The sequence below is a fragment of the Channa argus genome, chromosome 13 (genome assembly GCF_033026475.1).
Source record: "Channa argus isolate prfri chromosome 13, Channa argus male v1.0, whole genome shotgun sequence".
Taxonomy (NCBI): domain Eukaryota; kingdom Metazoa; phylum Chordata; class Actinopteri; order Anabantiformes; family Channidae; genus Channa; species Channa argus.
In genome coordinates, this window is record NC_090209.1 from 21,707,214 (window position 1) to 21,721,690 (window position 14,477).

Genomic DNA, 14,477 nt, shown 5'->3' on the forward strand with positions numbered 1-14,477 from the left:
ATTCAATTTTAGTGCACTAGTGAAAAAGACAGACCAACTCCATTGTCTTTACAAGTGGCAGGAGTCCTCCATAATAAAGATTTTATTTTTTTCTGTGAGCTTCACGATCATCCAGCAGCACTAGAACATTTGCTTTGTGGAGAGGTCATGAAAGGAAACAAGTCCATCAATGTTGGGCTTGTGTCAAGGGCTGATGTGACTAGTCGAATTTGCAAACCATCCGGCCGTCGTTTGAAATCTACAGCTAGTTTCAGTAATTTCGGTTGGCTGTTCTACACCCGAAGAGCACGAGTCTGCCTTTACACACTAGTCGCCAACAAAAAGGATTCTTGGCGCTTCAGCCAACTTCTGGCATTGTTATTTACTGGATTCAGTTCAGGGACCTTTGTTGGCTCAAGGAGAGCATACATTTAGTGCGGACGGAGTTTGGGATTAGAGTATGTACAGTATCTCTGTGGATCTTTTCCTTTGCCTCAGTTTCCCACTCTGCCTCTAACTACATTTTCTGTTTTACTTTCACTCAGACATATGCTCCCTTATGTTTTCACTCTATCATTTTCTACCTCCTCCTTTTTACCTGATGCCCATGGCGCTCCACTGTGCACTTGGAGCCAAACTTTCTTTTATTTCCTGCAAAGTCACAAGCTGTTCTTTTCTAAAGTTTCTAATAATTGCTGCACACACTGAGGGTTGAACTATACAGTTTGATAGTAATATTTTAATGTTGTAGTTTTTGCTACTGCAAATGCCAGTGTTAATTCTGCACCTATTCATTTTTTTTTTGTTATTCAAGCCTGACTCACAGAAATTATGTTCATAATTTGGAAAACAAATATGTTTTTTTATTAAACTTAACGGTGCCTGGATTACTTTATGAAATTTCCACTTTTGCAATACAATTTACTGCTTGTAGAGCCTGCTGTATTACAGGGTTCTCCCTACCATAGAATGACTTGGGACCAGTGCCTAAGTGTTTTTCGTGGGGCTCCTTCAGCTGAATTAATGTGAAAAGCTTTTAGGCAACATTTTAGAATCAATATAAAACCATCAGTGAGAAGAAAAACGAGAGTCATCGAGGAAAGGCAATTTGGCAAAAGGAATGACTTGCCAATAAACAGTCATCAGTGTTTGGATGAACATTTGTGATTGGTGATTGTCAGATGCTAATCAAAACAGCTGATTGGATCTTCCTCTGTACCATCACATCGAGATGGTAGTAGGGCAGGATGTTTCCTTTCTTCTTGTCATACAGTTTTACATCTGAGACTTGCAGGGATTTCGTAGCCCTGGAGAAGGTGCACAGATGGGCGTTTTGTCTTACTCTTTGCCTTTTGTGTCTCTACAGCGGTGGAACTCTGCTGACAGTGAGCGGGACCAACCTCGCCACCGTCCGAGAACCCAAAATCAGGGCCAAATACGGGCAGGCGGAATCCTTTCACGTGAGTACTGATGTGACTGGCACCGAACTGAAACACACAGTGCAAGTCTACAGGCGCACAACAAAAAGGTTGATACAAGCGCGCAGTGCAGGAAAACAGCATACACACGCTCCAATGCACACAGTGCATTTTACCAACACACGCAAAAGCATACAGTATGTACACTGTACATAATTCAGGTTTATACTTATGTAAATAAATGAACTGATGCAAATGCAGACAACTGTTTCTCCAGTAATGCTGAAGGTGGCAGACAGTCTGTCGCTGTGCGTTGTTCACGTCTATTCTCTTCGCTGCTACATATTAAGAGATCTAACACTCCCTCGGGCCATATAGCTTTTCAAATGTCACCAAGCCACATGAGAGTTTGTGTCTCAGAAAGAAAGCAACAACATTAGAGCTGCATGTGTGTGTATGTGCATATTGTTGCCCCCGTCCAAACCCCCTCCATTCTGGAACAACTGTTTCTTAATGGAGGGGGTTGTCCTATAATCAGGATCATCTTTTTTGGGGGCCAATGCAGTGTGTTTCTATTCATTGTACTTACAGTATACTCGTATACTGTGCATTGTCATTGTAGTTTAACCAGAATTAAGAAAACTACACATCAGCTTGCTTTTTGTTTGAAACAATCATGACAGCAATGTAAAAACCGTTTCTAATAAATGATCAAAAACATGCAAAAGCACATCGCTCCAAACCTATAAGTTGATTCCAACATGTGTATGAAACGATGTAACCACATATTCTCCAAATAAATTATGTAAAATATTCTCAGGTATAAGCAAAAGCACACAGCACATTGCCCGTTATTAACGGTTTATCATAAATTTGCAGCCAATTTACATTTCCAATAGGTATAACAGCATCTCAGTTTCACAGGGCATTGACTTAAAAAAAAAAAAGGATGGGTTATTATTCCCAACAGAGCCATTTTAAAAGAAAATTGTAGCCTCCAGGTTATTCTCAGTATTTCAAAAGGAGGTTGTGCCACCTGTTGTAGACATGATATTCTCTTGTAAATAGAACTATAAGTAGATTATCATAAAAAATATAATTTTTATGGAAATACTAAAGGAATGTTATTTTTTGAACACTAGATTCTCTCTTTGACTACAAACCTGAACCATAACCTTGTTCTTGTTTCCCCTTTCTTTTGTATTCAGAACTGTACAGTGTATAACAACTCGGTCATGGTGTGCCTGGCTCCATCGGTGGCAGATTCAGAGCTGGGTTTTTCGGAGACCGGTACCGGCCCTGATGAGATCGGGTTCTATATGGACAATGTGAACGCTCTGGTGGTTGTTAACGAGACATTCAGCTATTATCCCGATCCAGTGTTTGAACCGCTGAGCCCTTCTGGAATACTGGAGCTCAAACCGACCTCGCCACTTATTCTCAAGGTCAGAAAAGCAGAAGTCTTGTTTTTAAGAGATTCTCCTTTAGCTGTCTCTACATAAAAGATCAGTACCTATCTAAGGAGCTTTAAATATATTTTGTAGATTCTATTTATATAACTTGTCAGGGAATTGTTTCACAATATTCAATTCAATTCAATTCAATTTTATTTATATAGCACTAATTCACAACAAAGTCATCTCAAGGCACTTCACAGAATAAAGTCAGGACTATAAAGATGTATAGAGAGAACCCAACAATTCCCCCTTGAGCGAGCCCTAGGCAACAGTGGAGAGGAAAAACTACCTTTAACTGAGGAAACCTCCAGCAAAACCAGGCTCAGGGTGGGCCGTCTGCCTTAACCGGTTGGGGTGAGTGGAAAGTGAAGAGAGAAAAGAAAAAGAGAAAGAGCAGTCTAAGCCTATAGCAGCATAACTATAACTCTATCACTAAGTATAAGATTTATTAAAGACGAAGGTTTTAATTCTAGACTTAAAAGTAGAAAGGTTGTCTGTTTCCTGAATCTGAACTGGGAGCTGGTTCCACAGGAGAGGAGCTTGATAGCTAAAGGCTCTGCCTCCCATTCTACCTTTGGGAACCCTGGTAATCACAAGTAGGCCTGCATTCTGAGATGGAAGTGGTCTACTGGGATGATATAGTGCTATGAGGTCTTCTATATATGATGGAGCCTGACCATTCAGAGCTTTATATGTAAAAAGCAGGGTTTTAAATTCTATTGTAAATTTAATGGGAAGCCAATTGAGAGAAGCTAGTGAAGGACAATATGATCTCTCTTGCTAATTCCAGTCAGCACTCTTGCTGCAGCATTTTGGATTAATAGAGGTTCAAGTTGAATGCTTTTAGAGTTATGTTGTGGGAATAAAGCTACTTAAAACTTGCACTGAATTTGAAATATTCAGACTTATTTTGTGTTAGAAAATGCCCTGCATAATTATATTTTCTTATTCTTGCTTCAGTAAGCTCTGAGGTAGATGCATAGATTGTTCACATAAGAGAAGTACTGTACGTGTATTCAGTTGATCTTCCCTGTGTTAACTGTCTCCATCAGGTTTTATCAGCTGTAGCCAGCAAGTCATTGACTTATTGTTACCTGCTTTCTTTGGTTTTACACTGTGTTGAAAGACTAAAAACAAAGTTACATCTGCTAAGATGCAGAAGACATGCATATAAAGAAACACCTCTTTCATAAGTGGAGGTTGTTTTACAGCAGCAAACTTGAATACTGCAAAAGACAAAAGCTCACACGCTTTATATCATTATCAGGCCATTAAATGACCTATGTCTGTTGTTATCAGCATCATAGCTTTGGACCAGGAGATACCTCCTCCAAATGCTAGTCAGCTCAGTAGGTTCTTACCATGTGATCCTATACACTGCTATGTCATTTTGTTTTGGCACAAAAAGACCAGTAGGCTTGTAGTTTAGGTTAAAATACACATTGACCTTGGTTACATTATAGCTCAGTTGGTAAGGCGGTCGTCCACGGACCACAGGGTTAGTAGTTCGATCCCAAGTCCCCGCTATATGTTGAATTGTCTCTGGCAAGGCACTGAAATCTCAACTGCCCTTTCCCATCCCCAGCTGTGCGGCGCCGGTCCAAGCCAGGTAGAAAATGGGGAGGGTTGCGTCAGGAAGGGCGTCTGGCTTAAGGGCGTCTGTGCCAAATCAACATGCGGACAATGATCCGCTGTGGCGACCCTGAATTCACGGGATAAAGCCGAAAGGACAAAAATAAATAAATAAATAAATAAATAAAAGAAACAAGAATGGCTAAAAGTTTAAAACAGGAAATAAACTGATGTATCTTGTTTCAAAATCACGGGCTCTGTCACTCACACATCCACCCTGACGTCATCAATGGCCACTAGTTGTTGCCAATTTACCATACGGCTCATTTCTAGTAAAAACTCTGGTGGGCAGTAGTTGACCTACTGGACCATGACTACGCCCTTGACAGTAGCCGATAACGCAATGATCCGTCAAATGATAAGTGAATCAGCTAACAGGCTAACAGAATTTTGCTAAAATAAAATGATTTGGATAATAAAATGAATGAAAATAAAGGTTGTTTTTGTTAATAAACTTGATTTTTAACAGGAAATGGTTGCCCAGAAGCCACATAAAAACTTTTACATGCACACCGTGTGCTCACATTGTATGTATTTTATTTCAGCAAAGCAGGCTAGTGTGGTCCATTGCTTGAAGTCTTAAAAAGATGTTTTTCTCCCAAGGTTTTTTTTTTTTTTTTTTGCACTTTCAGGTTGACTCAAAGTTGCTGAACCTATTTAGTGTTAATAATTGCAAAGCCAATGTACACTGACAAACACAAACGCACTCAGAGGCGCTTTTTTTTTTTTTTTCTTAACAAAAAGAAAAAAACATTCCCAAATGTGTTTACAAGGTCCTTCTTAGGGGGGGGGGAAATCTCTCAAATTCATCACTAAAAGCTGAAAGCTTCCACACCATCAAAGGCCAATTTCTGTCCTTCACTAACTAACAGAAACTTCTTTGACTACCGTCGTCCTCTGCAGCCTCAAGCCCTCTTAAATAACAGTCCTTTCAATGTGTGTAATTAATTTCCAGTGCTGGAGGGGCAGTGCAGAAGCACACAGGCCCACAGTCCAAGAGATTTGGATTATGTTGGTTTTCATTTTCATTAACAATGATTGGACATAAGTATATGAAATTAATTGGCAATTTCTGAGTCGTGTGTATGTGTCATTGTGTTATCTCACAGAGCTCACCTGAAAGGTTTAGTCGGAGTGACTGGAGAGGAATTAAAGTGCCTGTTTTGGTGGGAATATAAAGTATATGCGCAATTACTAATGTGAAATTGACTGGAATAACCAGCAGATCAGTGTCAAGGAAAAATTAAATACTTTTTAACTGTTGACACTATATATACCACATTTTAAGAATCGATGTTCAATCAGTGTTGTGTTGATGTGTTACATTTCCATTGAATTCTATGCTCAATGCATTTATGTGTTGCTAGAATTTGGCTTGACTATCTCTTGTGTTATCACAGAGAGTTTGTCATGCTGTTTATTTCCATGAAGAGATTGAAAACAGCGTAACAGTCCTAATTTATTCCTTAAATGATAATTTATTAGCAAAAAGCCTCTCAGTAATTGCCAAATCTCCTGCTTGGCTTGTTGGTGGAACTGCCTACACCCTGGAAGCTCTGATGAGATGGACAAAAATGCAATTTGGTGGGGTGGGATGTGGGGGTAGCTTTTATTTCTCAGAGATGCATGAACTATGCTCAGCACGCAATTAATTTCTCATCTGAGGTGTCGGCTGTGTTTTTACTGAGGTGTGTCAGCAAGAGAAAAATATTTATCTGGTCTTGGTGTTTTGCTAGTGCCTGCCCGTGTGTGTTTTCGAGAGTGTTCCCCCACATGATGCTCTGTGTGTGTGTGTGTATGTGTGTCAACAGCTCGGTGTGTGGCTGTAATTCAAGTGCCTGTGTGCCTTGAACTCTGCGTGTGTGTGCAAGTGTGTGTCACACTATGGTGATTGTGTGCGTATGTGTTCAAGACAGAATGGGATGCATGTTTACAGGGTTGCAGAGCAGGGCTGGGTGGTGGCCTGCAGAGATGGTGGGATTGGAAAACGGAGTCTCTCTCTGCGTCCCACCGCTAAACCAGCGGGAGGCACGAAAACTATCTCTTCTCTAGCTCCCCTTCTCCGTCTTTCTTGCTCGCTTACTAGCTCTCTTTCCTGCTCATTCCCTTTTTCTTCTCATATTCCTTTTATCTCCTCCCTCATAATCTTGTCCCTGCTCCCTCCACTCCTCATGCCTGCTCTCCTGATGTTTTCTTACCTTCTTACCCTGTCTGCCTTGTTTTGGTTGAAATTATCTTTCAGCTTGTTGCTTGCTTCTTGTTATTTGGGTTCCCTCTCTGATACAGTGCTGCTAACTGCCCCCTTTCTATTGCAGAAAAAGTGTCTGTGTCAAATTGATTCTTGTGCATTTGATATTAAAGTGGGGCTCAAATTGACAGATGTTAGAATTTACACATCCGTGACTGCACTGAGTTTATGTGTGGAAATCAGTTTAATGGACAGCAAGCATGAGTTCACTTTTTCCATGCTCTTTTTCATCTTCTTCTCTTATTTATTTTATGCAGCTTTGGCTTGTTTTTCATCAAAATAGAATACCAAGTAGGAAAACCTAGAAAAGTCATACATTAAATCACAATTGAGTAAACAGGAGCAATATACCAGAAATTCTATAGCTGCAAGTCAATTTCAAAAAATCAACAAAAATCCCAAGAAAAAAACCCAAAACCAGCAATGAGCAAATGAATGAATTGAGTGAGTGTAAAGCCCACTTCTCTGTGTCATAGACCTCCACTGACACACGAGTGAGACACACTGTTGCACTCGGTGACATGTTTCTTCATTATGATAAACATATGTGCCAGCTCATTTATGAACATACAAAGCCTTATTTAAATACTCTTTATACATATAACTTATTTTTTTAAGGTTTGTGTCAATAGAGGATTTTGTCTGGAACAAGAAAACTAGGACTAAAATGTTGGTATGGTAAAAAATAAAGCTAGAATAAATGACCTCAGTGCTTCTCCTTCACCACATTTCTCCATGTCTGTGTTTAGGGTCGTAACTTGATCCCAGCAGCTCCAGGTAATAGCCGTCTGAACTACACCGTGCTGATTGGAGAAACTCCCTGTGTCCTCACGCTGTCTGAGAGCCAGCTGCTGTGTGAATGGCCCAACCTCACCGGACAACACAAAGTCACGGTCAGTTCACCACTCTCTGTCTCAGTCTCCATCGGTGCCACTGTGACCTTGTCTTGACTTTGACTTTACTTTAATGTTGCACTTTTCTGCCCTAATTTGTCCCTGCCTGCAATTAATGGATTAGCTGTGAGAGTACATGCCTGACATAATGGCCTGAGACCTTCACGGTAGACTTTTTTTTTTCTTAAAATAATTCCTTATTTCTTATCTCTCTTACTCATTATATCAGTGGGTTAGTGTTCAGTTTACAAGATTTATTCTCAATGTAATTCATAAAAGGACAAAAAAGCACCACCTGCTCATCTTGGTATATCCACACTGAGTTGGTGATTCATGTTTATGAGCATGAAAGGACTCTGGCATGACAATCACAACCTGTAATGTCACTCTAACCTTGTTGCTGAGTTATGTGAATAACCCCTCGTGTCTTTTCTAAACAATTTCCCCTGACAGATCCGGGATATGCTCGATTGAGCCTGCACACCAAGGCTGCTGTTAAATATGTAACGCTTAATTAACATGTTGATCTTCATTGGCCTCCAGCTAGCCTGTTGCAGAAAATAGGGCAATGGAAATTTAGTTCAGACATGGGTGTCCAAATCCTGATAAATATATGTCTATATTCAAAATACTAAGTTTAAACATTGAGACTGTGCAACATAACAGTGCTGTTCATTTAGATTTTAAGTGTATGAAATTTTACAACTTGCCGAAAAATCATTCTCTTGTTTGCATAATATACTCAACATTACCATAGTGAACCCTTAGACATGTCTGCAGATGGAACATCATGTTTCTTTCAATCCACTGAAGCACATCAAACCAACAGCTGTGCAACAGCACTTCCCTGCTCCAGGTGCTGATGGTTTTGGATTTGCCAGATTTTCAAGCCCCTCTCTTCTATATATTTTTATTAGATTGACAGTACTTTTTACAATATACACATTCATATCCCATAAGTCAGTGCTTCACTCACACTAAAATCTATTCAAACCCACATTCATTTTCTGGCATTACAATTAGCATGTTCCAAGACACCTGATCTTCTTCAGGTGTTATTACAACACTCAGTGGCTGTCACCTGCTGTTATGGTCCAGTAGGTCTCTGCTCCACATGCTGGTAGGCTAAGTAGGTTGTTATCATGCCATTTTATGTGCTGCTATGTGGTTTCATTTATACAGAAAAAACACATTTTGTTTGTACAAACAAAAACGACAACTTCCAAATTCACTTCGACAACCTCCTACAGTGACATTGTTGACCCTAACTCACATTACTAAATGCAACTATTGCACATCTTTACTACAGCGATTAGTTGCCAACAATGCCCCACAAAGTTCTACAAACAGTACCCCATACTGACAACATGGAAGCAGTTTGTTTGAAATCGCATGTACATAAGTGTTCGTGGCCGTTTCCATGACACTCAGAATTGAGCTCTGGTGCATCCTGTTTCCACTGATCAACCTTGAGATGTCCACCTCTGGAAAATTCAGTTGATTGGACACGAGTTGGAAAGCATACACCTGTTTATATAAGGTCCCACAGCTAACATGCATGACACAAACCAAGCCATTAAAGGGTAAGGAATTGTCTGTAGACCCCCGAGACAGGTTGTTTCGAGGCACAGATCTGGGAAAGGGTACAGTAAACTTTCTGCAGCATTCAAGGTCCCTGTGAGCACAGTGGCCTCTATCATCCATAAATGGAAGGAGTTTTAAACCGCTAGGAGTCTTTCTAGACCTGAGCCCAATTTAACATCTCTGGAGAGATTTGAAAATGGCTGTGCACCAACAGTCCCCATCCAATCTGGTGGAGCTTGAGAGGTACTGCATACAAGAATAGGAGAAACTACATACAAATAGTTGTGCCAAACTCGTAGCATCATACGCAAATAAACTTGAGGCCGTGATTGGTGCTAAAGTTACTACAACAAAGTGTGTTTTTTTATTTTTAAAAAGTATGCAAAAATTTCAAACAAACTTCTTTCAGGTTGTCATTATGGGGCATTGATTGTAGCACAAGAGAAATAATTAATTCAATCCCTTTTGAAATAAGGCTGTAACATAACAAAATGCGGAAAAAGTCAAGCACTATGACTATTTTCTGGATGCACTGTAAATCAGCTGAGACCACTTTTCAGCATGCTTTGGTGTTTCCTTCATCTCATTTGTCTCAGAAGCTGTGTAATGTCAGGCCTGTAAACGGGGGTTTGTGTTCAATGTGAGCACATCAAACTCATCTGCAAAACAATTGTTGTTTTATCATTTCTGTCAATCGGCTTATCACTTAATAATGTCTTCAAATGTTATTGCCCCTGAACATAATGCTATTAGTGTGGCTCAGAAGGAACTTTGCCACTGTCGGGATTTTAGCCCTTAGCATGACACATATTTATAAGGAAAAAGTCATATGCCTGATTCTCGTAACTACTTCTAGCACTAATGACAAGATGCCTGATCCTACAAGCTCAGACATAGTAAAAACATATGAAAATGAACTAAAAGGGAATGTTGGCATATGGTGGGCGTAATTATGTATGCCCTATGCCATATTTGGTAGGAGCTAAGAAAAGTATTCGGATCTACTTTTGCTGCAGTTCATGTCCATGACAAGGCACTGTCAACAGTGGAGCTCAGTCCTAGAGTTATGCAGAAACATAAAAGGTGGTATTAAGAATAGAATTGTTTCTCCAGGATGCCACTGATATGCAGACACTAAGCTTGTCTCTAAGCTTTAATCCAGGAGCCTCGTTCACTGAATAAACCTTTCTGATGTGCAAATTTTGTCCAACTCTCAGCAAATCCAAGCTAAAGTTGCATTTTTGAAAGCATCATCATTGAGTTATATTTTCTATTTTCTATGTAGAGTGTCAAAAGCTGCATCTGTCTTTTACTTTTTTTTTTTTAACAACCACCCACACTGTGTCAATGTCACTTTCATTTCCAGTGTTTCACATTTTCCCAAATTACAGTACAGCAGGAAGTATCAGGAAAAAGTCAAAGAACAAGCTTACAAGTCCGAGGGCACAGCAAGCGTTCAGATTTACTTGTCCAGAGTGTTGAGCTGTCAACAGACTGCAGAATGAAATCCCTGATTCAGTCTGACTGCAGCAGACTTTTAAAATCACCGCCCAGCTCTTAGAGCATCTGTAATGATAAAGGTCAAACCTCAGCCAGGTGACACAGCTTTTTGAATATATTTGGACATTTGTGTGAATATTCCACCACTACACCCACTTAACCCCCCCCCCCACATCTTATGCCTCTTTTAAACCTACCACCAATGTCCTTTCACAGTAATTTCACTAGATCTTTATGACATTAACTCCCCGCTAGCTACAGCCAGTATACCTAGAAAGCCACTGACAGCGCATCTATGTAATTCAATATGATAGCTCTCAACTAAACCAGCCAGCTCCAAGGTGAAATGCTGTCTTTTTTTTTTCTTTTTTGGAACAAAATGTCATGTTGAATATGGGAACGATGCAATGTGTTGGCGGGGGGGTTGGAGGTGGGGGTGGAGTTAGTCCTTCGCCTGACAATAGCCAAAGAAAAAATAGAGCTGTCTGTTCCCATCTCTTCTGCTCAGTGTGTGTTTGTGTGTGTGTGTGTGTGTGTTACTTCATGCACTATGTTTGTGGCTCATCTCTCGTGCGTGTGTGTTCATATGTTTGTGTTTATGCACGTGTTGTGCTGAGTTCTGCAGAGCTACACAGCTATGGCACAATGATATTCCCCCTCTAGAGTGACCTACATACAGGGGCCCCCAATGGGCGTCCAGTCGTACTAGGCGTGTGTGTGTTTTTGTGAGCGTGTGTGGGTGTACAGTAACAAGCAGTGTGTGTGTATGTCAGTGTGTCTATCTGTGTCCCTTCAGATCCTCAGCTGTGTGTTGGCAGCTGTCTGCCTCCCTTGAGTTTCGAAAAAACTTGTTTGTTGTTTTGGCCTTCAGCATTTTAAGTTCCTCCATCAGTCCTTCAGTCTGTCAGGAGATTAAAAATAGACAAATGCCTAGAAAATGTGCCACCAACTTAATATCCTTATACTTGTATTGCATTTATGTCATTTGAGGGGGATATGGGTCCCCCAGGTTAATTTTACCAGACAACCACGTACACCAGTGAACTCGGATTAAAGAATGGCAAATTGCCAGTGTCAGGACTAATAAGCAACCCTCTCTCTTCAAATGTCACATGTTTCTATTGGTTATTTTATATTGCAGTGCTAGGTGCCACCCAGTATAAGCACATAGAATTTAGGGTGATACAGGTAGAGGTCTGTGTATCCTAAAACTAAAAAAACAAACCAAAAGTTTGTGGTGGAAATGGACGTAAAAACTTTGTGTGCAGACTGTTGCATGTATGTGGAGAGTATTTGTCAGAGGATGGTGCTGTGAGCGAAACTTCAAAGGCTGTAACATCACCAGCAAACACCAGCTGATGAGGGGGGGGTGGGGGTCACTGCAGGGAAAATGTTGTCGCTGTTGTTTTTCCCTCAGCTTCGTAGGAAAAAGTTGACCAAGAGAGATTGTCTTACTGGTTGAGCATTTGTGTTTTTATTAATTTGCCCCTTTTCGGCCTTTTTCATCACGCATCATACATGTGTGCTTTGTCATACTGTGTTAAAGCCGACTGTTAGCCTGTGCTGCGTTTGTGATTCACTCTTTAACCACAAGTAAAAAGCAAGTAGGACACATCCCTCCACAGCAGCTCAGGAGAACAAAAAAAAAGTGGAACTTGTCTGAAAAGCACTGTAACTTTGTCTTATGGAGTGCTGAAGTTTCTTATGAGTCTTAGGTGGACTTTGAAGTGCAATTTTTGCTGGAATGAGGGCTGTGCACCGTGGCCCCTAGTTCGCACCGTGTAGCTGCACGTTGGTGCAACGACACTGTGGAAAGTAGGAAAAACTTTTAGCAGCTTAAGGTACTTTGCTTGAAGTAAAGTTTCTATTGAATTCTTCCTTCACACTTCTGCAGAGAATGGCAGTCTCAGTGCCACTATGTGAAACGTATCATATCAGTGTATCATATCATTTCCAGGCTCGATACATTCCATGTATCATCATCATTTCCAGGCTTGATTACTCCCAGTCTCCCAGTAAGACCCGAAGCAGCCACAATGGATTCAGTTGTGTCTCTCCGTCTCTCACTCTACACGTCAAAATTAAAGGTGTGAGAAGAAAAGTTAAATGTCAATGTAGACAAATTATAGTAAGTTGCAGTCCCCATCATTGTCTGTTTGCCGATTGGTGCTGGACTGGTAGTTTACAGTCAGTTTATTGGACCCTTTTTAGCGACAGAAGCTCGCTGCTGCTGCTGGAGGAAAGCGATGTCAGAAGCTGTGAAAATATGATTTTAAAAACCCTATAGATCTGTGGAGTTGTGCAATAAATCTGTGTCTCTTTATCATATTATACAAGGCACTGTTAATATGAACAACCTTCATTAGAGCACTTTTCATCATTATATGCAGAGCTCCTAATCAGCACTTTGAGCCTGGTCAATATGTCGACACTTTGGCCATTATTACTAATAAATGCATTATCTCATACTGTTCATTACTATGCAACGAACCTATTGCAAAGTGTATTAACCGGTGAAAACCAAACTAATTCCTTCAGAATAATTTAAAAGTCAGTCTATGTGGCTATTTCTGCAACCTCATACGATGGTTGGCTAACAGATTTTTTGGAATCGGTAGCTTTAATTCACTCCCCTTTGCAAACTAACTTCTTTGCAGCGCGATCATGTCCACATAACTAATTGACTCCCTAATCTTATACAAGCCAGTTTAATTGTCCCCACTATTGAAAATTTAATTTGTAGGTATTGACTACACTGATATTGATATAACAACTTCGCTATTTTATTTTTTTAATCAGACTTTGGTAATGTTAACGTGGAAGTGCACTTACAAGAACTTCAAAGTGCATAATCACACCTCATTTGAATCGGTTATCAACCCCCCTGGTGGATAGCTTGATTTGATGGATTCTAGTTCTTTGTGTGTGTGTGTGTGTGTGTGTGTGTGTGTGTGTGTGTGTGTGTGTGTGCGTGTGTGTGTGTGCATTTTCTTTTGTCTGTGCTATGTAAATGCAGTTAGTTTAAAAAAAGGAAAACATTACATGTGTTTGACTTCCCATAATTAGCAAGGCTCCTTGGAGAGAGATTTAAATGCTGGTGATTACTTTGTTTGATTACTTACACTTGTGTGAGTGTGCGTGTGTGTGTCTGCGTGTGTGACTTGTGTCTAAAGAGGCGTGTGTATGACTTAAACAATGCACTCACCATCACTGCACTGCTTTAACCTTGTTGACATTTACCTCATTGACTTTCTGACCTAAATCAATTGGTTCAAGTTGACAGTGATAAATGAAACATCTATCTTTAGACCCAGTTATTGAGTCAAAGTATCTGCAGACAATTCAGAAGAAGTTAAATCATTAAAGGCCTGAGCAAGTTAACTTGTGAGATCTTCATTATCATCAAAGCCCTCTGATGCTGCTCCCCTGAAGGCAAGAATCGAAAAACCTTTCCTACAAGTAATGTTCACAGCAGTCAGGGCGATGTAACCCTCAACAGTATAGGCCTGTCAGAGATTGGCCTGTTTAGTGTGAGTACAGAACAGATAAAAATTTAATGATCCTTGTGGTAGAAATTGGGTCAACCAACTTCTCTTTCATCAAGCCACCAACTTTCGATCTCTTCAGACCACTTCATCTGTTTTCACACCATCTGCTGCTAGAGAAGTGACCGCTTCCTGGTTTTTCTGTCTCTCTGGAAATGCCCGGACTGGCTGGAGAAAATCTCATGGGGGAAAGTAAATGAGTGGCAATTCCCTCCGCTTTA

The 14,477-nt window shown here is 40.4% G+C and overlaps 1 protein-coding gene across 3 annotated transcripts in view; it reads left to right on the plus strand.

Annotated features, from left to right (window-relative positions):
• LOC137139671 (plexin-A1-like) overlaps window positions 1–14,477 on the plus strand; it is a 236,566-nt gene that overhangs the window by 189,384 nt on the left and 32,705 nt on the right. For all 3 annotated transcript variants that reach the window (XR_010916376.1, XM_067527252.1, XM_067527253.1), the window contains exons 17-19: window positions 1,346–1,439; window positions 2,606–2,842; window positions 7,484–7,627. Coding sequence is in view for 2 of the 3 variants with exons in the window: in XM_067527252.1 (XP_067383353.1) it covers window positions 1,346–1,439; window positions 2,606–2,842; window positions 7,484–7,627 (475 nt within the window). In the remaining variant the exon portion in view is untranslated. The remainder of the gene's footprint in view (window positions 1–1,345; window positions 1,440–2,605; window positions 2,843–7,483; window positions 7,628–14,477) is intronic.